General features: G+C 40.5%; 3 protein-coding genes across 3 annotated transcripts; all 3 read right to left on the reverse strand.

The window, feature by feature from the left end:
- Positions 1–944: 944 nt before the first annotated feature.
- supv3l1 (SUV3-like helicase) lies at positions 945–9,547 on the reverse strand. The gene is made up of 15 exons (XM_035401088.1): positions 8,934–9,547; positions 8,601–8,678; positions 8,252–8,359; positions 7,979–8,093; positions 7,091–7,259; positions 6,244–6,355; positions 6,038–6,115; positions 4,848–4,939; positions 4,329–4,509; positions 4,124–4,217; positions 3,784–4,003; positions 3,555–3,635; positions 2,985–3,161; positions 2,473–2,621; positions 945–2,343 (listed from the first exon to the last, which is right to left on the reverse strand). Exons 1-15 carry the CDS (start codon positions 9,202–9,204, stop codon positions 1,941–1,943), a joined length of 2,328 nt encoding a protein of 775 aa, XP_035256979.1. The 5' UTR covers positions 9,205–9,547; the 3' UTR covers positions 945–1,940.
- Positions 9,548–10,322: 775 nt separating this feature from the next.
- On the reverse strand, positions 10,323–16,887 carry vps26a (VPS26, retromer complex component A). The gene is made up of 9 exons (XM_035400694.1): positions 16,628–16,887; positions 15,346–15,495; positions 14,931–15,006; positions 14,042–14,198; positions 13,352–13,516; positions 12,998–13,104; positions 12,666–12,734; positions 12,045–12,187; positions 10,323–11,637 (listed from the first exon to the last, which is right to left on the reverse strand). The coding sequence occupies exons 1-9, from the start codon at positions 16,628–16,630 to the stop codon at positions 11,524–11,526; spliced, it is 984 nt and encodes a 327-aa protein (XP_035256585.1). The 5' UTR covers positions 16,631–16,887; the 3' UTR covers positions 10,323–11,523.
- A 1,640-nt stretch (positions 16,888–18,527) lies between these two features.
- Positions 18,528–22,062, reverse strand: srgn (serglycin). The gene is made up of 3 exons (XM_035400695.1): positions 21,917–22,062; positions 21,282–21,420; positions 18,528–19,164 (listed from the first exon to the last, which is right to left on the reverse strand). The coding sequence occupies exons 1-3, from the start codon at positions 21,981–21,983 to the stop codon at positions 18,801–18,803; spliced, it is 570 nt and encodes a 189-aa protein (XP_035256586.1). The 5' UTR covers positions 21,984–22,062; the 3' UTR covers positions 18,528–18,800.
- Positions 22,063–24,089: the final 2,027 nt, after the last annotated feature.

Consider the following 24,089-nt stretch of genomic DNA (forward strand, 5'->3'; position numbering starts at 1 on the left):
TATTATTATTATTATTATTATTATTATTATTATTAATAGTAATGCCCATAATTTTCGATGAGACGTTGGGGGCGACATAGCTCAGGAGGTAAGAGCGATTGTCTGGCAGTCGGAGGGTTGCCGGTTCAAACCCCGCCCTGGGCGTGTCGAAGTGTCCTCGAGTAAGACACCTAACCCCTAACTGCTCTGGCGAATGAGAGGCATCAATTGTAAAGCGCTTTGGATAAAAGCGCTATATAAATGCAGTCCATTTACCATTTACGTTGGATGCCAGGTGTCCACATACTTTTGGCCATGTAGTGCATCTTAAATTAGGTTTTTACATTCAGATAGGTGAAAAACAATTTGAACATACTGGAAACAAAAAATATTTACAAGAAAGTATAACTGAAGCAATTGCTTAAGAAAATGTATTTCACTGAAAAATATGAAAATACCCAAGGCACTAGCACTTACCGTTTTATCAGCAGTAATCCTAATATCAGCCAGTATTAGCCTATACTTAATACATAATATTAATAACACCACCAATAAGTAAATGCACATCAGAGAATAATTCACTAAAGGTTAAAAGAAGGGATATAACAGAGGCATGTCTAGTGCGTGCACAGTAGCATCTTAACATTTACATTAAACATACAGACATCTTGGAGGACTGCAGGAACTCCTGCTGTCTCTTCTATCCCATAATGCAATATAATTTCACTCATCTGAGAAGGCAAAGTCCTACAGACTGAAACCCTCCTCAGTTGGACTCCAACCAGCCCCGTTCTTGGTTATTAATGACCTGGGCCAGTCTTCTGGCTACTGCGATAGTTTGAAATCCATGACAGGCTTGAAAATCAAAGTAACACCACACATTCTCCCTTAATGAAACAACTCGACATCCAGTTGTTTAAATTTGACCTGCTGTTTACCAGTACCAGTCCACTAAAGGAATAGAATAAATTAAACCAGAGCTTGTTTAATGACAGTTATGTTTACTCATTTAAATTTTACAAAACGGACACCTCCAGGTCTTTATGCAATGTGAGCTCCCCTCACATTTCTACAGGGAGGCACTCAGAAGCACCATGACTAAACAGACATGGTTTTTCAGAGCAAAGTTCACTTCATTCATTTTTCAGTCCAGTTCAGCGAGGCTCATTTTATCAGACTTTTCCAAGGGTGTGTTTGTATTAAAAAAAAACGAATGCCTGGTCCCTGTAAAGGTCCCCAGCATCTTCATGCGACTGCAACCTTGGTTTAAAAGAGTGCGTGTAACCTGTATCCAATTAACAACTGCCCTTAACTCTGGCCTGTGTTCAATCAACAACCGCCTTTTACTTTCTAGTAAATGCAAGTGTTACTTCCTACTCACACACTCAATTTGGGCAGTTTGTTTTAGTGACGGTTGAATTGGACAATCTGAAGAAAGTAACTACTGCTTGGCATAGTTAGTCAAAGCCTGTGTTTAAAGGACAAATGGATGCACACAAGCAGCTTTTCAGAATACTATAGCCAAAATGGATTCTGAATCAATTATTTTTTATAAATGAGTAAAATCCCTACTGTTGATGCACTTCTAGTGTTATTTTAACATTGCTCCAGGAGTCAGTTCATGTTTTTACATCGAAAACAATCATGTTCCAATGATGCTACAAGAGAAGTGCAGAACCTGTTAGCCACATTAAAGTTGGGGGAACAGGAGATATGTTAACCTTTATCTTCAACCCTGAACTTTAACTCATGTCAACAAAAGGACATGTTTAATATAGATAGCATTATGTGCTGTGGATGATTTGAAGACCAAATTTTCTATACTGTGCGCTCTCTGGACAGCATGACAATCTGCCTGCTTTCATAATAAAGACCAAAGGAGGAGACTAACAATATTATAAATCATAGTCTTCTCTTTAAAAAACTATAAAAGGCCCCCCCTCCTCCCCCCCACCCCATCGTCATTTCTTCTTCTTTCTCTTGACCTTGTTCTGGCTAGTCATGGCTGCGCTGGGCTCTCCAGCTTTCCCATGGGGCCGCTGCTGTTCCAGCCACTCCCTCTGCAGCCGCTGGAGGAGGTCAGGGGTCAGCAGGCCGTCCTGCAGCAGACGGGAGCTGAGGGAGCTGTCCGCGCCCCACCCGTCCGCCTGCGCACCCAGAGCTTTGGAGGCACGCCCCTTCCTATGGGCCAGCGCCCGGGGGCCGTTGGGCTCCGAGGACAGGGAGGCGGGGGCGCCGGCCTGGCGTTCCGAAGCGCGGATGAGCCCTGTGATGTTCCGCACGCCCTCCTGGATTGTGGCATCCAGCTCTTTCTGCGCGTTCCGGACCAGGTTTGCATCCGGGAACATGTCCATGAAGCGGTAACTGTATGTGACAGTGGGATATTAGCAATACTGCCCCGTTAGTCAGTAAATATTTCACATTAAAAACACATGTAAAAAAAAAAAGGTCATGTTGCGACAGAAGCACATCTCCCGTGTAAGGCGCGGTTACCTGAGCCACAGGTACAGGTCCAGAACATCATGGACAGCCTCCAGGTGCACCAGGTCCTTGATATTGCGAGGTGTGGCCAGGGGCCAGGCAATGTGGCGGCACACCCAGTCGAATGTTAGAGGCTCATCTCTGCTAAACTGCCGAGCAAACTGCAGAAAAGCAAAGTCACCAAAACAACCACATTAAACTGCTCATTCCCTGTCTGCAGCAGCCAAACGTGGCCACTGGCTCTCAGTCCAGTACACGGCCAATGCCAAATATGGGCAGGTAAACATTTACTAGTAGCACTACCAAGACACGACATCAGGTCTCCCATAATGCTAAAGAGACCACACGGAATTGGAGTTATGAACACCTGTCCACATGCAAAAACGTCTTTTGGAAAAAGAAGGGAGCTCAGTCCTGCGATTCACTGCATGAGAGATAAGCCCTGCAATTCACTGTATGAGAGATCAGCTCTGTGATTCACTGCACGAGGAGAACTCAGCTCTGACATGGCCTGCTGGTCTTACCTTCAAGAAGGAGGTACAGACGAATGGTTGCTTCTTGTTGATTGGCGCGGTGCAGAAAACATATCGAGAACGCAGGTTTAATGGAATGTGCTGAATCATGTCGGCCAGGAACTTAAAGTCGTCAATGTTGCAGACGAAGTACATTCCGTCCACCTGGGACAAGCTCACAAATATGTCCTGTTGGGGAGCGGAACACAAAATGAAATCAACTCCAAGTTATTACTTACCTTCACACAAATTCACAAGGAACCCTTATGTCAAAAATGCTTGTGTGATGGCCAATAAATTTGCTCATTACCACGTAGAGAACACGATACTAACAGTGTAGCACAGAGTTAATCTTATTAACCTTTATTTATACAGGGTAGGCTGACACAGCATGCATGCTATTTTACAGCAATGCCCTGTTAATGCTCCTCCAATGGCCATATGGATATTTACATAAATACTGTCAGATTAACCGATGTAAGAACCACACCAAAAAAAACAAAACATGTTACACTGTTCACACAGGCCATCACGGACCATCAGTCCTTCATTATGAGTCCACCCCTCTACATCTGGACTTACAATGAGATTGGAGAGGGTGGCCTGTGGTAGGTGATAGGCAAACATCTCAATCTGTTCAGCAGTGGGGTGCAGTCCTGCGGCCTACAGTGATGAAGAGAGGACACACATCACTGTCAGACAGAGCGATACACTTATGACACACAGGTATGAATTATGATGGCACCAGACTGTAGATAATCAATAACAGGGAATGGTAACAAGCAGCAGAAGACGCAGGCCCCTCCCTGACCTCGATGGGCTCCACTGTGCGGCTGAGGATCTCTTTGAGCACGGGAAGGTCGTCGCGGTGCATGGTGGTGACCTCGCCCTCCTTAAACATGGAACTGAAGCGGCCGGCTCTTCCGGAGATCTGCAGGGCCTGCGAGGTGCTGATGGTGTCCATCTCCTTCTCTCCCTTCTCATTGATGGTGGGCTTCTTCAGGGAATTAAAGATGATGCGCTTTATACTCCTGCATGGAAGGGGGGGCAGAGCAGGATTTTTGTCCTTTTAACATTATTGAAATAAGTACATGAACATCCTCTGCACGGCTGTGAAACAGCGCCCCCTGGTGCTCCTGTCAGATACTCACAAGTTTAATCCCATCCCGATGGCGTCTGTGGCAATCAGGATCTTGCACGGGTCGTCTGGGTCATTGAACTTCTTAGCTTGAGACAATTTGGTGCCTATTGACCAAATATTTAAATGAGTAAGGAACTATAAACACCACTCAGGTGATTGGCAGGGCATGGAATGATGATGGGCAGGTTGAAACAGTGACTATGAGAGTGACTCACCAGGCGGCAAACTGCCATAGATGACTGCACATTCCAGCCCCCGGACCTCAATCTGCCGGCTGAGGCTGTAGATGTCGTTCTTGCTGAAGCAGACGATGCAGTCCCCCGGCCGGAGGTTGTCCAGAGACTCCACAGCTTGGTCCAGTAGCGAGAAGGGCGTCAGCCTCTCGTAATTACGAACCTTGGAAGGAGGAGAAACATCTCAGAACCAAGCATTTCAAATGGCACATTACACAGAATGAATAACACACTTCACTGATTAGCATAATTTTTCAAATGTTTCAATCAAGGAAAATCAAGTGAAAGTGAAAGCCCAGAACCCTTAGGCTCTGGAGTGAGAAGTTGTCTTAAGAGAAGGGCATCATACATAAAAACCTACAGGGATTTTAATACTTTCATAATTTTTATATATAATACTTATCTACAGGTGTCTCAATGCATAGTGAGAAATACTTTGCATTAGCATAAAAGTCTGGTTGTATGAACAGGGTTGATGGAGACTACATTTCCCAGACTCACCTCCACCTCCTCCCCCGTGGTGTACAGGAGCTCAGTTATAAAGTCAATGGCTGCCGTCTCGCCACATACGTGGATCTCCTCCGCACACAGACCTGTTCACAAGCAGAGTCACCATGAGACACGAAAGTCTCACACAGGCTGTTCACACAGAAACAGCAGGGTCCCTGCAGGACACTCTTGAGCATAAGAGCCTGAGGAACACACAGGCGTGTCTCTGACTGCACCTCAACACGAAGGGCTGAATCCACTCTCCTCAGATAACATTACGTACATAACATGTATGAAAATCCAGTAGTCCAGAACACCTGAATAAGAAAGGAAACTAAAGAGTCTGATCAGTTTTCAAGTTATATTTTGAAAAAGTGTCAACATCCACCTAAATACAAGGTACTGTGAAGGAGGAGAAGGCATCATTTTTCGACAACAAACCTGTGTGATCTTAACAGCATTCAACATTAATAATCTGCCTTGTGGTGAGAATGTAAATGGGTACAGAGATGACTGGCAAAGAAAGCAACCATGCTGCTGCTGCAAGGTTGTAGGTTCCCCAATCCCAGGTGAGGAACTGCCGTTGTGCCCTGGAGCAGGGTGCTTAATCCAAATTTCTTCAGTAAATATCCAGCGGTATAAATAGTTGGTATATAAACAAAAAAATAATTGAAGCTATACATTGCTCTGGATAAGAGTGTCTGGCTAAATGGCAAAAATGTAAACTTCTTCTTGAACTAGGGCTACGAAGCCTTAGTCCAGGGGTGGCCAACCCAGGTCCTGGGGAGCCGCAGGGACTTTGGTTTTTGTTTTAACCTTAAATACAACAACCACTTTCGACCCAAGAAATCAGGTGAGGTGAGTTAACCGCGTAATAATCTACTTTAATCGATCAGTTAAGTGCAGAATACCAATATGAACCAGCAGACCGGGGGATGTCCAGGACCTGGGTTGGTCATTTCAGTCCAACAGGAAGACATACGAGATATCCTGTTCCAGGAGCAGTGAGACACACAAACAAACCACATGCAAATTAGTGTTTTTATTCCAGCTGGAGCCACCCACCCAGCTAACACAAAATGTTCTCATGATGTTAATGGAACATTTTGTCAATGTTATAATATTGCTACTACAATGCAGAAACAGTGAGAATGCTTTGTGTTAGCTGAGTAGTGGCTTTGAGACAAAGTGACTTACGGTACCTAACAAAGCTCTGGTCCAGGCCCAGCCACGCGACGGGTCCCGAATCATCTGGATCTCATCAATAACAGCGACTTCAACTACCAGGAGTACACACAAGGACAAGTTCACCCATTTTTCTTCATTTCATAGCATGAAAAAACCCCTACAATTTCAACAAAATTCGCATTAAAATGATTGCACTTAAAACTCCAAACGGGGAACTTACATGGGGTTGTAGCACTACACATCTCAATGGTGCAGGCTACATGACCAGCCTGTCTGCCCTCTGGGTCTACAAAGGTTCGCTCCTCTCCTGTCACCAAGTCACATGGCACACCCTGTGGGAAATGTACACACACAGTTTAATACCCTCCCCCTGCTAGTACATCACACATAGTAATATATCACACACTGGTAATACCCTCCCCCTGCCAATACATCACACACATGCTAATACCCAGTACTCAACCCCTGCTAATTCATCAGACACTGGTTAATATCCTCCCCCTGCTATTATATAAGACACAGGCTAATGTCCTATCCCTCAAAATACATCATACATATGGTAAAATCCACCAATTGCTAATACATTACACAGGCCAATACCATCCCCCTGATAATACTGTACATCACACACAGGCTCATACTCTCCCCCTGCTAATACATCAAACACGTACTAACACCCACCCATGTTAATACATCACAAACGTTAACAAAAGTTCTTTCCCTTTGCTAAAACACTGTATACATACTCGAGCACATGTTCCATCATCCTGCAGTACACCAAACATAAGTGTTGAAACACTGTTACGTGGCTAAGACATCACACACACACAGTGAAACACCAGCTCCCTGCTGCAAATATGGCAAATCACACACATACTGAAACACCACCTCCCTCCTGACAATACATCACAAACACATTCAGAGTCACCATCCCACTAAATTATCACACACATACTGAAACAACAGCTCTCCTCTGACCATCTGCAATGCCCTCGTGGCAAGTAAAGGGTAAATGCCAGCCAAATGACTGAGAGATATCTTTCTTAAAGAAAAAGAGAGGCACTTACAGCATTATTGCTTTTCTCAAAGATCTCATGTGCCAGAAGCTTCAGTGGCCCACAGTAGACCCCGGACTTTGCTGTCAGGTATCTCTGAATGGCATGGTGGGTTTTTCCACTGTTGGTGGGGCCAGCGTGGAAGACAACCTTTCTCTGGATTGCACGAGCCTCCGGGTACCTTTTCGGCATTTACAAGACAATCTCAGCCAGACAGAATCACAAAGCTCAAATTCTTTACTTACAATCCATTGATACAGCTGGACATTTACAAACGTAATTCATGTTCAGTACCCTGCTCAAAGATTCAAACAAAATGCCCCACCTGGGTGTTGAACCAGCAATGTTCAAGTTGCAAGACAAGTTTCCTAATCATTATGCTGCAATGCCATGACACAAAATGACTCAGTGGTAAATGGTAAACAGAATCTGCTATAATTGACCACATAGAATACTAGCTTTGGCACAGTGCTGGGTACTATGAGGCCTCAAACATCAATTGCAAAAAGTTGTAAGGTAAGTCAGCTTTTGTCGCAATTAAGAGATAAAATTAAGTTATTGATTGGCCCAACCCATTGTTTCAACAAGGCCTACACTGGCTGCTGAAATCTTAAAATTATGCAGACACTGTAGTCTTCCAGGGCCAGAGTCTGAGTAACCTGTACTAGATACTTCACCAGATTGGCTCACCATCAATCAATCTTATGTTCTTAAAGTGTTCAATCGCTCAAGTATTTTACTGGATACATGTTAAAGAGCGAGTACAGAAACAAACTGAATACAAAACAAATTTCACTTCACTTCAGTCAGTACATAGTGGGCAGCACCTAGATAAACTCTCTCATTTTGCATTTGAAATAAAATAAAAGCAAAAGGGCAATGCGAAGCTGTAGCACCTACCAATCAGCCGGCACACGTAAATCACTGATCTTGCGCAGATCATCCATGCAGTCCAACATAGGAAAAATCTGTTTAGCATGTCTCATGAAGTATGGATAAATGTCATCTACATGTCCTGAAACACATGTAAAAAAGATAATATCTAACAGTCATTATATAAATGTATACAAAGCAATGATGAGTGGGGTCAAATTATTCAAACTAGATTCAAGTTTTTTTCTGAATTTGAAAGGCCATTTGATATTTTTGAGGGTTTGCTGCTGTTGTACTTACCAGCTCCGCAGCAAATGTCATTGAGGATTATGTGAAGATCGGCACTGAGTGTTCCCATTTCCAAAACATACTTCCTGAAACTAATGAAGGCCTGGTGGAAGAGCCGGGCTGAGAGAAATATAAGTGCGTATTTGAGTATCCATATTCAAGCTAGTCTATTAATTCATTTTATCACAACGGCTCCAGACTGTCCATATTTAAATATGGCTTAAAAAAAACTTGAATTGTATAATAATTTTCTTAAAATACAAACACCCTGAAATAACCACCGTGAAAACAGATTTCCTGAAGCATCAGAGTATTACCACTACATTTGCTGAAAATGTCATTCTTAACAAAACCTCCTCACCGTCTAAACCGTGTTCGGCTGCTAGTCTTTGCATCTCTCTCCTTTTGTAGAATCTGTTCAATACTTTAAGAAGTTCGCCTGCAAAGTATAAACATTTCAAATCAGCCACCAAGCAAACACCAAATGCTGATTTTTTACAGCTTGCAGCATGACAGCCATTACAGTAAATCATACTGGCGCCAAATAAAACATTATGCATTCATCCAAGATAGTAATGCATTAAGTTAACAAACAAAATAACACGAGACAATATGTACTAAACATGCACAATTTGATTTCGACCACCAAAACATAAACAATTACAAATGTAGGCAAATATCGACGTTACATTACTTTTGTCCAGAGGTTGCGTGAGCTCAGCTCCAACAGTTCCATCGCTCGTCTGATCACTTTTGATGTCCAGAGGGACGAAAAGCGAAGTATCCGGAGGCCGGGACGAACTGTTCGAAGAGACATTTCGACTCGAAAACACAGAACGTAAATGTCTGTGAACCTGTCCACTGTCCCAACGACCAAGCATGGCAGCCGCAGAGTTACGAAAAGATAGCGTTTTAACGAGCGGTTTGGCCCGCGAAAGCAGGACCATGCAGCGATGCGCCGACATCTCAACACGTGAGGATCAGGAGCCTTTATTAGACCCTATATTTATTTTACCATATTTACAAATCAACAACTTCAGATCTTATACTGCAGCTATCACAACATTTCAGTCAAAGGACGTTCTGCATAACAACGTGGTATAGGACCTTTTTTGAACATGGTGTTCAAAAATATGCCAGTTGTAAATTGCGCAGAATACTGAACAACAGATTACATTACATATATTAAGATATGTTTTTTTTAAACAAAGTTATATTTAGATTTTGCAATAAAAAACATTCAGTCCTTTATTACTGGATATTGATATTCGAATTGATAAAAGGCGTCTGCTCTAAACCATGGTGCCAATTATTCAGACATGCGCACACTGTTCCGACGCGTCATAATCTGCGCAGTTTAGAAAGGGAGTTGAAGTCCCACTACATTATCATTTGCGTGTGTTCGACAGACGCGAGACTAAAACCTCCAATCAGATCCTTTGTGAAGCGGCAGCCATGGATTCTCTTTGTGTACTCATAAATACTACTGTCTGTTCTTAAATTAAATACTACGTTTTTTTTTCAAAGACGTAAAATTGAGGAACAATTAAGATGTTGGATTCTTAAATTTAGGAATAAAAAATGCACCATCGGAATTAAGTTTGATGAGATATTGTGCCCCATCACGAGTTATACCTACAGACCCGATGAAATTAAGGCTTAACCGAGGATGTGTTTTATCTCAAGTGGTTTTGCAATTTCAAAAGAAAGCACCACATGGCGAATACAAGTTTCCACCTGTAGTAGACATTAAAATATCTTTTTCTCTGATACTTCTGAAAAACATCTTTATTTTTAATGGGTGAAGTGTTTTTACACATAACCAAAATGTCATAAAGCAAATTACACCAATAAATAACAAAGATGTATATTTGTTACAACAAATATTAGTGAGAAATTAAACCAGCTACATGCTGAAAATGACTACATTTTTAGCAAGCTGAAGAAAGCTACATATATGGTTTCTTTTCAATTAGCTTCACAAACTAATTTTGCTGGCTAAGTGCAATTAGGTCATCTAACCCGCATGCCCTCTGTTCTAGGGCACTAATGGCGGACACTGGGCAAAGATGAAGTTCCCACATCAGTATAAATCTGAAGTTTATTGTGCACAGGTGAATACATGTATGGATAAATGCTACGTACAATGTTAAATGTCACTGATTTCACATTGTTTTAATGATGGTAAAAATGGGGTGGACATGCACGTAGCCAGCAGAGTATTTGGCATAACCGTTTCATCAGTTCCTTGCAGGCACTTGCATACAATGAGAAAGGAATGAAGACTGTCCCTGTGTGGCCGTAAGGAATTAAGACCACAATACACAAAGGAATTCTGTTCGGGCTTGTCTGAGCACTACAGCAGCCCTATGCTCGAAAAGTAATCATATTCTTCTTCATAACAAGGGCACAAATAGAAGAGATTAAGTTCCCATCCATAATTCCACAAACAGCATGGTGTACACAGAAAACAAAATTAAACATTGATCAATAAAGTTAATTTGAGGTGGGTTTTTAAGTTGTTGGTCTGCTTGTGGCAGATCTTTCCAGACAGAGCTCCATAGATTCCCCAGAATTCCACTACCACATTCTTCCTGTATGTTCCAATGTCTCTTGTAACACAACTTGCCGTAACACAACAAATATATTTTATGTTCTGAGAAACATTTAAAATTGAACCCGTTTTTTTGCAATGTAACAATTAGTTAAATGAGGAAAAAAACATAAATCACAAACATAAATGCTAAATAAGTTAGGACACTTTATATAATTTGTTTACGTCTCTAATGTGACATTAGTGCATGCTTGTTGTCAGGTAGTGTGTTCACCATGGCAGGGTCCAAAGGGTTGTGTAAGACATCATAATGCTTTATGCTCACATAAATTAACCAGCCTACATGCACCGGAACATTCTACTAAGTTTGTGAAGTTTTGAAACATATTTCTCTTTGCATTTAGTTTTTTTGAATAACCAGGTGTAACTCTTTGGGGGACAAATGAGCGATACAGTAGAAACGGTTGCTTTCAAATGTTCCAGTGTTTTCTATTTTTTGTTGTTTGTTTTGTACAGAACAGTCTGTATGTGCAAACAGAGCACTTTGTTTTTAGAGAACACGGCAGAACTGGACAGAAAAGAAGGCTTCATGAAGCGGTGGCATGTAGTCATGTTTTTGGCCTGCCTCATTTGTCCTCTCTGTGGGGGGGGGGGGGGGTGGTTTGTATGGCCTTCCTTCCAGTTGGTTGCTCTGCAGTCCCTGCCCACACTGCCCCTCCCTCTGGTCTCTTCACATCTCAGGCTGTTCCCCAGGTAGGTCTGGTCTCGGTTCTGAAGGCTCGTAGCGCTGATGGAAGTTGCGCTTTCTTAGTTTCTCAGGGGCCTTTCTCCACAAAACAACCTCCTGCAGACCACAGGGAAACAACATGTCTTAGAAGTGGTCTGAGATTTTTTTTCTCCAGGCAAGGATTACTTTCTTTTAATCAAATTCACAGTGAAGACCATTAAAAGTGTATTCTTCCGATTTATCCAAAACACTAACAAAAAAAAAAAGTGAACACATTTATTACTTAAATCTGACATTTTGTGTATCTGCACTGCATAAAATTTAAAACAAGATAAAAGTTATCTGTACATTGGCAATTCATAATAAGAACATTGCTCAAAGTTTAAATAGGCACTGCCTAATCCATGATGTGAATCTGTGACTTTCTGGTCAGTTTTTAGTCAGGTTCCGATAAAACAAAATAAAATAACAAAAAGTAAGGCAAGATTCCTGAAAAGCAAAGTCAGTCAAATACTGGTCTGCACCTGCTGTTTGAAATATCGCCTGTCCTCCTCGTCCACCAGCACCAGGTTGAGGAAGTAGCGAACCGAGAACTTCTTATTAACGTCCCTCATGGTGGCAGTAAGGTCATAGCCTGCCAGGAACAGCCGGATTGGAATGGACTCCCCTAGGAAAAGAGCAATAATTTAGTGTTGGGTTCCAAAACAATTTCACGGGGTCTTCAAGTAACCACTCTGAAGCTCTCACTTTCTTGAAATGTTGTCACCTGTACTGAGTACAATATAAACACCAACACCATAACAATGTATAAAACAAATTTTTTCTGCCAACGAGGTTCATCTTAAAGTATAAAGATTTCTGAAACATGAAAACATTGGTAAGATATTGTTTAAACATTTTTAAAAAAAGTGTAACCACAATCCCCTTAAATAATCAGTGGTATGGGTAGTCAGCTGTCAGCTACCACATAACAGCAAATTTGTAGTAAAAGCACTTTAAGGGCTACTATGACCCCAAACTTCACTTAATGAAAGAAACCCAGTCAACTGACTAGGCATAGCTGGACCATAAGACGACAGACGGACTAATGCTAATATATGATGGGACAACAGCGAGTTTATCAGGTCTCTCTTTGTTTCATCTACCTTTGACTGGAGCTCCGTCCATAATCTCATACTTCGCAACAGTTTCTGTTTCAGTGGTTGTACTTGGTCCTAAAAAAAACAAATTAAAACATTTAGAAGTTCTTACAAAGATAAAAAAAATATATTTTTATTTTTTTGGTACAATCCCCCACCCCATGTAGAAATACTTGGTAGAGCTGCATCTCTTTACTGTCCGATTTTCCAAACAATCTCACTATCATTTGATCTTTATTTCCCCCTTAATAAAAGGCTACTACACCTGCTTGAAACAGGTCACAAACTTGACAATATTTCACAATGTGTATGTGCTCTCTCTCTCTGTCATCTCTCACCTATTCCAGTCATTTCCTTTTTGATTAATTGTAGCTCCATGTGCTGGATTTTGATTCTCACCAATAGAAAGTAGATCTTTCCCACAATTACATCTTTCAAATGGTATCTGCAAAGACAGACCGGGAACTTTATATTGACATGTGAACACATATGAACCTTCATAACAATCAAACAGCATTTTGTAACTTGGGTATTCTTTCTGTTCTTCTGTCAGTAATTAAGCCATAATCTGTTCATGCCCTTCATCTAAACATCACAAGCTCTCAAGCAGAGTGCACAACATATACTGATTCAGGGGGCAGTTTGTATTGTGTGGGCAGCATGCAATATTTAGTCTATGTCAGTTTGCTCACTTAGACTTGTTATATTCAAACTCTATGTGCAGGCAATCTTCAATGCCCACTTCCATCTTGATGGAGTTGTTGACGTCGGGGTACGTAGCCAGCTGATGGACGATGAGGTCGTACTCCTTCACCAGGTCTGATAGTCTTCTAACTATTGTGACTTTGAGGAAGTACCTGTCATGGAGATGACAATTATTGTCCAGATCTTATAGTTCTCTATACCTTCCAAGATCCTGGAAGTCCTAGTTAATGCTCAACTGAAAGAATACTTGCAGAATAACAGCATCCTGAGTACTTGACAGGCTGGATGTAGGTCTGGCCATAAAACAATAAGCTGCTATCAAAGGCTGAAAATATACTGCGCACGCTCTTGAAAATAAAAAGCACAGTGTACTCTTATTCACTACCAATCAAAATCATCTGACACATCTCACTCCCAGGCTGCTGCTAACAAAAATAATTCTCCCATGCAAGGGAAATATATTGAGCAAGTAACAGCATATTTTAGACATTTGGTTTGATGAGAAGTTTTGAAACCCACATTAGCAATCTTTTTAAACGTCAGAACACCATTTTTGCCCAACTCTAACCATGTGTGGGAGAAAAACTGACCAATTCCAGCTCCAATTATAATATAACAATCAGTTAAATAAAATTAAATTGAGTTCCAAAGGGTCGAGAGGGGTGATACAAGTGTACCTCAATCGGACGTTGGCTCCCACGTAGGACTCATAAGGCTTCTCCACCTGCATGAACTCAAAGTCGTAGCTGCGGTCGTGCGTCAGCTCTCCTGGCAAGGCAAGCTCCTTCACCAGGTTCACAAACTCATGCGTGTTGCTCTTATCACTGAACAGCTCTGCAAGTACAGGGGGCAGGAAGGAGACACAAAAATAAGAACAGGCCTCTTTTTCTGAAGATGAATCCTTTTCTTTCTCAAGATCCCAATGGTAAATGGTTAATGCTTTTATCCAACAGCCACTACAGGCTGCAGTGCAGTTTATGAACCCCTGCAGTAAGTGTCAGATTACAGAATCATCACAGCAAGCTGTTGTTAATGCAGCTTGGATGGATATACAAAAATTACTGCTGTCAGTGTGCTAACAGTCCACACACAGAAAATTATTATGGCAGACTAATTATATGGGATAATAAGCAGGATGACACAGTCAAATCAACTGTTTTTGCATAAGTTGCCATGTCAACATTTCTAATTCAACTGCAGTGGCAGCATATAGTTATTGAAATTGTTGGGTTATCACACATAGTCTATTTGGCCCTCTAACTGCTAACAGGGCTCTGATCTTTAACACAGCTCAAGATCCTAAATGTTTAAGATTGTAAGGCCATAATGTACAACAGACCACTGCTGTCCTCACATGACGACCACATGCTCAGCTAAGACATTTACTCACAAAAGGGGCCATATACTTGTGGAATAGTTTTCACGTATGCAGGTAAGCATGCATGCACACACACACACACACACACACACATGTGCATGCACACACACGCAAACACACACTTCCATCACATAACCATACCCACTTAATGACACAGTAAGCACAAAGTCATGGGATTCAAAACGCACCAATTTGACCCACAAACTCGATTCGGATACCCTGGTGCTCTAGTCTCTTCCCTGACTGTTTCACAGTGAAGTTCACCTAGAGAGAAAACAATTCAATAACAATGCCTCTGTAACACACATACAGTAAACATGAATCAGTAACACACCAGCATAGTTCCTGAACAGGTCTGGATTTGCACACAAAATTTGGATTGGCTAATATGCATAGACAAATACTGGTTATTGACATCAGCCCCAGAAATTCCATATTGTGCATCCCAACTCTAGACAGTTTTAGTTTCACTGTAAAAAGGAAGAAAAGTCTGATAACGGGAGGTATGAGATGCTGTGGATGCTGTTCTAACAGCAAGTATGTGAGAGAATAAAACCATGTGAAGCAGCAAAACAGCTTTTGGTCCTTTTCATACTGGCTCACCTTCCCTGAAACTGACTCTCCATCATAAAACAGGAAGTGCTTTTCCATTTTCCCCTCTTCAGTCTTGAGCTCTGCCATCTTCCTGGTCTCCGCATCATTGAGGATGACATCTATTTCACACACTGGTCCAAATAATCCACCCAGGAAACTCTGAAATGCGCCGGCAAATGCGGATTAACTGAAGAAGCGTTTCTGATGGTGTCAAACGTCCACCATATCAGACAGGAAAGCCAAAAACATATTGGTCAGGAAATTCACTGCAAGACAAACCCCTTTGGCTTATGATATATGCCAAAATACCAGAATACATACAATTTAGAATAAGTACTTAATTACCATAGTGGACAGTTTGCAAAAGTCTTCAAGGTCTGTGTTGGCATCTGAAAAAATGTAGCCTATGCCTAGAGCTACCACATTGCTAAATGAACATACAGGGTAGACCCACATGGTGAGTCCATGTTATGTCCCATCATTTGTCTTCAGTATTGACTTAAGTGTGCCATGTTAGTACATTTTAAAGAAAGAAATGTAAACAGTCATCTTTTCACACACAAAACAGAAAAGCCATGTCGTATCAATAAAATATAATTCTGTATACCTGCATTTTTGGGTTTTCAGTAAACAAGTCACAACAATCATAACGAAACAGCTAATTAATGCAATTTTGTCGCACAACCTTAACAACTTTGTCAAGAAATATTAAACTACAAAAATGTTGCTATGTTGCACGGTTTACCTAACATTTTGACGCGTACTGATTTAGCCGTAGCTAAGTTAGCTGGTAAACCAGAAACAGCAACTGGAATTTTCTACTTAGCTAAATATCGCTAAACAGCGTGATACATTAAATAGCTAACTATCTATCTATAGTACAGTTACAGTGCACTCAGAAGTATCGACACAATCCATGCAATCTAGCGGTGTAACGAAATAGCTAAAACATGTTAGCTAGCGAATTTATGTTTCAAACTAGTTTTCTGGTTAACTTAGCCAGTTGGTTGGGCAGGAACTAAAATCACAAAGTGAAATTGTTTGTAAAGACATCCAGAATAGTGAGTTTTGCGAGTTGTACAGTAACATATGGGCCTCGAGTACCTCATCTCTTCAACTAATCATGCCCAAGACGCGCCCGGGCCGCCGGGCACTCATGCACAACAATCAAAACAATAATAAAAAATCTAACAGGTCTACCAGCTGCGATTATTATCTAGACCAATTCTTACTTGGCGGTACCAAGGCTATTGCATATGATACGGCCCTTGCCGATTCGGATGATACTCACCATTTCAATCTGTTTCCAGAAAGTATATAGCCGTAATCTCCGCTGGTGTAAAAGCTCCAGCCCAATTCCTGCTCAGTCATGTGACTCTGGGACTCAGACGGTCATATGACTGCCGCTGGGAAACTAGACTACTCTAAATTAAGTCTAATGCCCAATGAACTGTTGGGCTTACCATCGACCGTATAATATCCTACTACATAGAAATTTGGGACTACCAACAGCGATAGGCAGAGCGAGGAAAGTCCATGAAGCCAATGGCCAGAGGTTCTCAACCCTTTTACAATATGGGTCCTGTACAGTAGGTGCTGACCTTGAGCTGCAGTGTGTGAAAAGCAATACGAAATAAAAGTCAACGTACCGCGTTGTTCCTATGTCCCGGGCTTCGACGCATGCATTGCAACAAACAGGTGATGGTTGCAATTGCGAGTACGACAGAACAATTTAGTAGGCTATGTCTAACAGTCGGCTACAGGGTTAAACCACGGTCCTCGATAACCGCCCCGCATAGATGTGATACATAGCGAACTGAGTTAAACGACAAGGTCCCAGCCATAGAATCTTACCCAGGGAGGGACAGAGTAACGACAGCAAAATGAGTCTACTGGATATTCTGTCCATGTCAACAACACCATTATACCAGAAAAAGTAGTATTCTAGTTTCAATGGAAATAAGTAGGAAGTGAGCTATTATGATAAAAACTAGAGTTATGGAAATTTTTGCATTAGTCTACCAAAGAAAACATTCCGACGAAACTGCAAACGTGAGAGTAAGTTTGTGGGGGGAAAAAATGATATGACGTGTATCGTACCTTTTTTCCACAGTGCAGGTTTACGTTTGTTCGAGTTACCTTGATGGATTGATTAATTTATATTTTCAGGTGGGTGGGAGGTGGGAGGTTTGAAACCAGACCCAAGAGATAAAGCTGGAGAGTGTGTGAATAAGATGCTTACTATCAGTAATTGCCAACTTGCTGATGCTTTCAAAAGGCACAGGAAGAACAAGCCATTTTTGGGTTTCTCAGAGATTGCTGTTGTATCATTGGAATTTTTTTTTTTTTTTTTACTGTGGTTTGCCACGTCATGTCAGCAGATTGTGAATGTGACATTGATCCAGGTCATATCTGTTTTTCAGAGTTAAACTGCCAGATTGTAGGCTTATCTTTAGCAACCTTGGTCTGCAACTACCCTAAAATGTTTGATTGCTCATACCAAAAAAGCTTGTCTCATTTCCGTCCTTGTGACAGAAACAGAAATACATAGAGTACATACACATTATGCCTGTCTAATCTCCGTCCCTACCTCATTAATGTAATGGTACCACCTACATTTACAGTGGATATTTAATTTACACCTTTGTTCTGAACTGTAACATTACATTGACATAAATGAAAGAGAAATCATCTTGCTTTGACTTCCACTGAAGAACAACTTGTCCCACCCATAAACAAGCTATTGTAGCTCTGGTGCCATTTGTGATGGCCTTACATATCAGAAAGCAGAAAATGGTAATGCAACAGGTGGTTGTAAATACTGACTTGTTGATATGAGTTGAGTTTTAATCTAATCTACTACATTTTGTGATATTATATAATGAAATACCATTTATGATAAATTATGATAAATACCATTTGCTAAAGAAGTCCTTCAAATATTTATTTTAATAGGTTTTGTATGTGTGCTTATTCTGTTAGTCATAAAGAATCTGAAATATTGTAAAATGGTATATGCCATACAGATCCATCTGCCTGGGTATAAAATTGTTTATATGAAGTGAGAAAGACAGATTGGAGCAGCAAATTCATCTCCATATACCTTTTTAAAAATCCAATACAGTATTTAAGTGTCCTTCGCATGGTGGTACATTCCCAAATCTCATTATGTAAAAAGCTCTGCACTCAAACATATTACTGGCAAAAATTTATTACAAACTACATGACGCCAAAAATAAAGTACGGCATGAATGAAAAAGTACTTTTAAAGTATTTAACCATGAGAGGGGTTGTTGAATATATATATATATCACACTACAAAAACAGCATCAGATATAGTACATGTTTTTCCAGGTAGCTACAGGATTACATATTTTCCTTCTGTAGTTCCAGTGAGTTACAGTTTAAACTTATATTCCTGTAGCTCAAGTGTGTGGGAGATATTATGATGTTGTTGCACAGTCTTATTCTGTGTAGTCAAGCACAGAGCCACTGCCCTCTAAACTACTGCCAGCTGATCCACTGCCCTCTGAACTACTGCCTTCTGATCCACTACCCTCCATCAGCTGCACCCTTCCTTCAGCGGTGAACAACCCATGATCCTGCCAGTCCATGGACAACTGGTCCCCTGAACCCCAGTCTGTGGACAACTGGTCCCCTGAACCCCAGTCTGTGGACGACTGGTCCCCTGAACCCCAGTCTGTGGACGACAGGTCCCCTGAACCCAAATCTGTGGCTAACTGGTCTCCCAAACTCGACTCCACAAACAGTCCACTTTCCCCGGAACCATCAGTTGACTGCAGGTCCAAGTCAAGGCTTGCCTTCATGCTGGAGAAATGAAAAAAAAAAAAAACAGAAGCCAGTTAAGAGTGGTGGTACAAAAGTTTAAAGATTTTTTACATTTTCAGAAAATCTGATGTAACAAAATTGATCTACATTGTCACATTGACAAAAAAGACAATTAGTGCTTCAGCATACCTTACACAGTCAGATTTTTGTTTTCAATGAAATTAGCTTCCTTTGAGAAATAGATGTGATATATGGCAGGGTAGAGGTTCAGTTTTATCATGTGTATTATAAAAATTTGCACTACAGCTATAGGACCACATGGCATTGGCCTATACACCACTATAACTATAGTAGGTCAATAATTAATATTAATGAAATGTTATAATGTTAAATAATATATGTGATTTTGCATAAACCAAAAAAGTAGACTATTCTTGTTATCTAATCGAATCAGTTGTTTAGTCAAATAAATTAACCTATTTGGCATACCTTATTCATGAAAATGTGTGATTGTTTAATTAATCAGGGAACGGTGCTATAAAAATCCGCATTTAAACTGTAAATGAGTGAAAATAGAGGATTTCTCGAATGGAACCATAAGAACAGTGCGTATCTTCTGATCTCAAGCAGACCTGTTTTCTGACAGTGATAAATGGCCGATAAATCCTTATTGGTTGCCAGAGAGGCCTTTATGACCTCTGTGTGATTGGTATGAGACCCACATACCAATCACACACAGTTCCACCCCATAACCAGATACTGTCTACCATGGCCAATGGGACTTTCAGCTGGATATATATGGCAAATCCTGAATATATTAGCTTTCAATGAGCTGCAGACTCCTTGATGTGTTGGATCGCTTCGCATTATCAATCCACAGAAAAAAGAAATTAAATATTGCTGGGCTGCCAAACACAATTAGCATTAGAGCATGATATTGTTCATGAATGGAAGGAATTACTACTCTTGTTATTGCACAGGTCATCTGAAATGCCTGATGTTCTCTTTTGAACACAGTAAAATGTCCAGTGTTAATCCAACTCTAACAGAGTACATATGAGTCCAATAGGAACCACATGTACCCTGTAAAAGTTGATTTAACACTGAACATTCTACTGTGAACATTGCCGCATCTTAGCCAGGGGACACACATACGCGATTAGAACTACAGAAAAGCTCCATGGGCAATCAAATGGCTGCTAAGCATAATCAGTTTAATGTTAAAATGCATTTTAATTTTTAAAAAGTTTTCCTTTTCTGACATTTGTCTTTACCTGTAATTTTTGCCCACTTCATTCCCTACATGCCATTGTACTTATGGTAATTAGAAATCACATGTAAGCATGGCTTGTTTATCAACAATACATACAAACAAGTGTGAATCCGCAATAGCTGCGACCGCACACGCGAATGCATCCATGTATGCATGCATCCATGCACACACCCTCACACCAACACGTGATCTCTTCGTTGGTTCATGACAAACCTTTCCACAAAATCTTGTGCAAATCTGTGAATCCATTCGGGAGTTATACGCATTTATGTGATAGGTCACACCCATCGCCATGCCCCCTCTTGGTCAATCTGCCTGAAAGTTACTCAGCTCTACCTTCGGTCATGACCAAACTTCATGACAAATTTCAGCCTTCTGGGGCGAAAACTGTGGCCGCGACGGGGTGGGACACTTTTGTGGATCGACCAACCAACCAACCAACCGACAGACAGCTGCGGTCGCAGCTAAAAAACAGAGGTATCAAGTTCTATGAGTTCTTCATCACAAGAACTTTTCGCAAGAACAAAATAAACTTGTTTCTACAACATTATGAAGCCCATTATTTTGAAAGGGGGGAAAAGAGTGATAAACGCACCCAGCTACAGAGATAAAGAGCGTGTTAAACGATTTTTGAGTATGGACACCATGCCTTCCCACGACAGAAAAACAACTCCCTTAACAACTCCATTTTTGATCAACTTTATCATTTTGCCTCTGCAGCTATTTCTCAACATCACTTCCAAAAGATTTGGTACAACATTTACACATGTGAGCAAATGCTTACCAGACGTTGCAAAAATTTTGCTCACTTGACATGCTTCAACATGTGTTTCCACTGTACAGCTTTGTCAATGTCGCACTGTGATCTCTGACGAAAACTCACATGTCTTGTACCGCAGATGGAGGGAGGCGTTCCCTGGGCCCAGGCAGGCTTAGCCACGGACCCCACTCTTTCACACAGTTTGCATTTCTGCCATCTGGTCTGCATCTCACCCACATGTATCTCCCTTTAGCGGGGGCTCCTGTAGAACATGACAAAGCACCACACAACTGATGAACCTCCTTTAGTTCTCATTTCTAAAGGTAAAATCATAAAGGCAAACCTCTACTGACTTTATGTATACTACATATATTTTCATTCATTCTTTTTCATCAAATGGGTATTTCTGTATTATTAATAACAAAAGCACTGGTGGCGGTTGTTACTGATATGAACCATTATTTAACTACATTCAAAAGGCTTTATTGTCAATGGATATATGTGAACATAACATTATTATTATTATTATTATTATATTCGTAATGAAAGGAGGGTTAAACTGCGCAAAGCCTAAGTAACAATCTAACCTCTACTTGCGTGGATTAATTAGGCGGAAAATCTTCTCTGTGCATCTCTACATCGCACTAGTGGCTTACATAACATTTACGAGTATTGTACTGTTTCTAAACACTTTGTTTATAACGGGAAATTATTTTTAAGGTTTAATTATTAAATATGAATCTGAAAATATTGCCTACCCAATGCATCTTGTCCCAGCCAGCAGAACACCAAAAAAGCGACCAATATTTTCGGCAAGTGTCCCATCCTTACAAATGCGGCAAGCGACAGCGTTATACTCTCGAATCTGAATTTAGCTAAAATAAGCTCACTTGAGAAAAGTTACACCACAGAACACTTCAGACCCAGCCCTTTTATGCGTCATTGTTTCCTGAAATCAAACGACGTCAGGATGCCAGAAAATTTCAGTTCGGCAGAGTGAAGTTCCCCACGCATCGCACGCAAATGGCCTGAACTGTTGCAGAGAAAGATTGCGTAATCACCGTTACTACCGCACATATGCATGTGCCTCATACAGATCAGGTTGTAACCTTAACAATTCTAGCACGTTTATATGCTGACGCCAAACTGCTTTCGCTACTTGATATGTGGGTTTGAAATTTGAGAAGCTTGGCATTATTATAATGCATTTTATAAGTTATTAAATTCGCCAATAAAATCGTTATCACAAGCAGACATTACAACATAACCAAGTTGCACCAATATTTTATTTTTCTTCCATATTATAACAATTTACAAATCTTGAAATGATTAGAAAAAGCAAACTGGGTCTCAGATGTTTTAGCTGAGCCTTTGAGAAACACAGAGGATTGAGCAATTTATCATCACTATGACTAATTTACTTTAAAAGTTCCAACGAACCCATGATTCTATGCCAAGGCCCTATAAAATGAATACCCTGTGGTCAGAGCTTAAATTATCAACTGCAATGTGGAGACAGAGTTGCAGATATGATCGCACATTCAATACTGGGACATGGAAGTGAATTTAAAGCTGCAATTGTTGGTAAGGTACAGGAGAACGTCTTATCTGATTAAGCTCTCACCCATTCTGCAGGTGGCCATTTGTCATAACACTAATGTGAATGTAAAGGGGCCATGTGAATGGCCCTGCAGAAAAACAGACTTATAAGGCATATGAAACTTGATGCAGAATGACGTCTGTCACCGTTTAACTTTAATATTACTCCCGGGATGTGGAATAATATTTACAGATTTATTGCAGATATTAATACCCATATCACTAGCTCTAAAAGCATTTCCTGTTTAAGATTTTTAAATAAAAGGTAGTGATCATGGGCTAATATAGTTTTCATCCATGTACCATAATCTGTTTTTTTTTTTTTTTTTTTAATAATTACGAAAGAAGAAATATCTCGGTTTAACACGGCAAATTGATTCTTGGCAAAGGAAGGAAAACCACGAGTACCTTGGTATGTCCATAATTCAAGTTTAGACAGAACAATATTTTTATTGATACAGTCTTTACGTGAGGAAAACTCTGCATGACCTTCCACAACTTGTTTATAGCCAGCACAGAGGTGACAGAAAAATGCTTTTCTCTGCAAGTTCACGGGTTTCATCTGTCCACAGACCTTATTTGCTCTGAAACTCCACTCAGTAAACATTTAGTGAACATTTGTGATTAGTTCACTGCAACATCTATATTTATTTTGTAAACTGTTTTTCATTTTAGAACTGTAGTAACTTCTCAGCATATTAAAGATTCATTTCCATCTGTGTGAGGAAGCAGGTCTTTCTGATGTGTAAAAATGGAGAATTGAAATTGTACTCTCCCTTTGCTTCCAGATAGCAGCTATTTTTTCTGCTACCTGCTTTTTCTGTTTCTGAAGGCAACGTCCCATCTATTCTGGCTGGCTGACACGGTTTCTGTTCTCCATAATTTCACAGTTTTCCGTTAAGTCACCTGACCAATAAAAAGGTTCAGCACAAGAGATTATAAACAGCAGTTATATAGTGTGATTATCAACAAAATTACTTTATTTAGAATTTCCTTTTAACAAACATAAATTAATCACATTATTATTATTTTTAATATCATCCTCAATATCATGTCTTGTTCTTTTAACAAATCATTATTGTTTAAATTGTTCCGTTATAACAATGTAGGATAATATTTTTGAATTTGCAAATGTGATCATAATCAGGTACATCATGTTTCATATTTATGCTAAAAAGAATTTTGTAATAATATGTATATAAGTCTGAGGATTGCAGTATTAACCCAGATCACCTACTGAAATAAAGGTTTGTAAAAGTAAAGGGACCAAGGAAAGGAAAAGACTGTGATCATGGTTCCGGTCAAAAAGCTGGACCAGGCCATGCTCACAGT

Source organism: Anguilla anguilla, chromosome 18, assembly GCF_013347855.1.
Source record: "Anguilla anguilla isolate fAngAng1 chromosome 18, fAngAng1.pri, whole genome shotgun sequence".
NCBI classification, from domain to species: Eukaryota; Metazoa; Chordata; class Actinopteri; order Anguilliformes; family Anguillidae; genus Anguilla; species Anguilla anguilla.

What these genes read in the sequence shown, in the direction of transcription:
- vps26a (XM_035400694.1), bottom strand. An exon ending in TTTGAATATAACAAGTCTAA is followed by an intron (nt 13,105 to 13,351) that starts GTGAGCAAACTG and finishes CTGTCTTTGCAG; the next exon opens with ATACCATTTGAAAGATGTAA. An exon ending in GGCGATATTTCAAACAGCAG is followed by an intron (nt 11,638 to 12,044) that starts GTGCAGACCAGT and finishes TGTGGTCTGCAG; the next exon opens with GAGGTTGTTTTGTGGAGAAA.
- srgn (XM_035400695.1), bottom strand. Translation starts at nt 21,983, where the DNA reads ATGGGACACTTGCCGAAAATATTGGTCGCTTTTTTGGTGTTCTGCTGG. An exon ending in GCTGGGACAAGATGCATTGG is followed by an intron (nt 21,421 to 21,916) that starts GTAGGCAATATT and finishes CATGTTCTACAG; the next exon opens with GAGCCCCCGCTAAAGGGAGA. An exon ending in CCATCTGCGGTACAAGACAT is followed by an intron (nt 19,165 to 21,281) that starts GTGAGTTTTCGT and finishes TCATTTCTCCAG; the next exon opens with CATGAAGGCAAGCCTTGACT.
- supv3l1 (XM_035401088.1), bottom strand. Translation starts at nt 9,204, where the DNA reads ATGTCGGCGCATCGCTGCATGGTCCTGCTTTCGCGGGCCAAACCGCTC. An exon ending in AGCCGAACACGGTTTAGACG is followed by an intron (nt 8,360 to 8,600) that starts GTGAGGAGGTTT and finishes TATTTCTCTCAG; the next exon opens with CCCGGCTCTTCCACCAGGCC. An exon ending in CCACCCTCTCCAATCTCATT is followed by an intron (nt 3,162 to 3,554) that starts GTAAGTCCAGAT and finishes GCTCCCCAACAG; the next exon opens with GACATATTTGTGAGCTTGTC.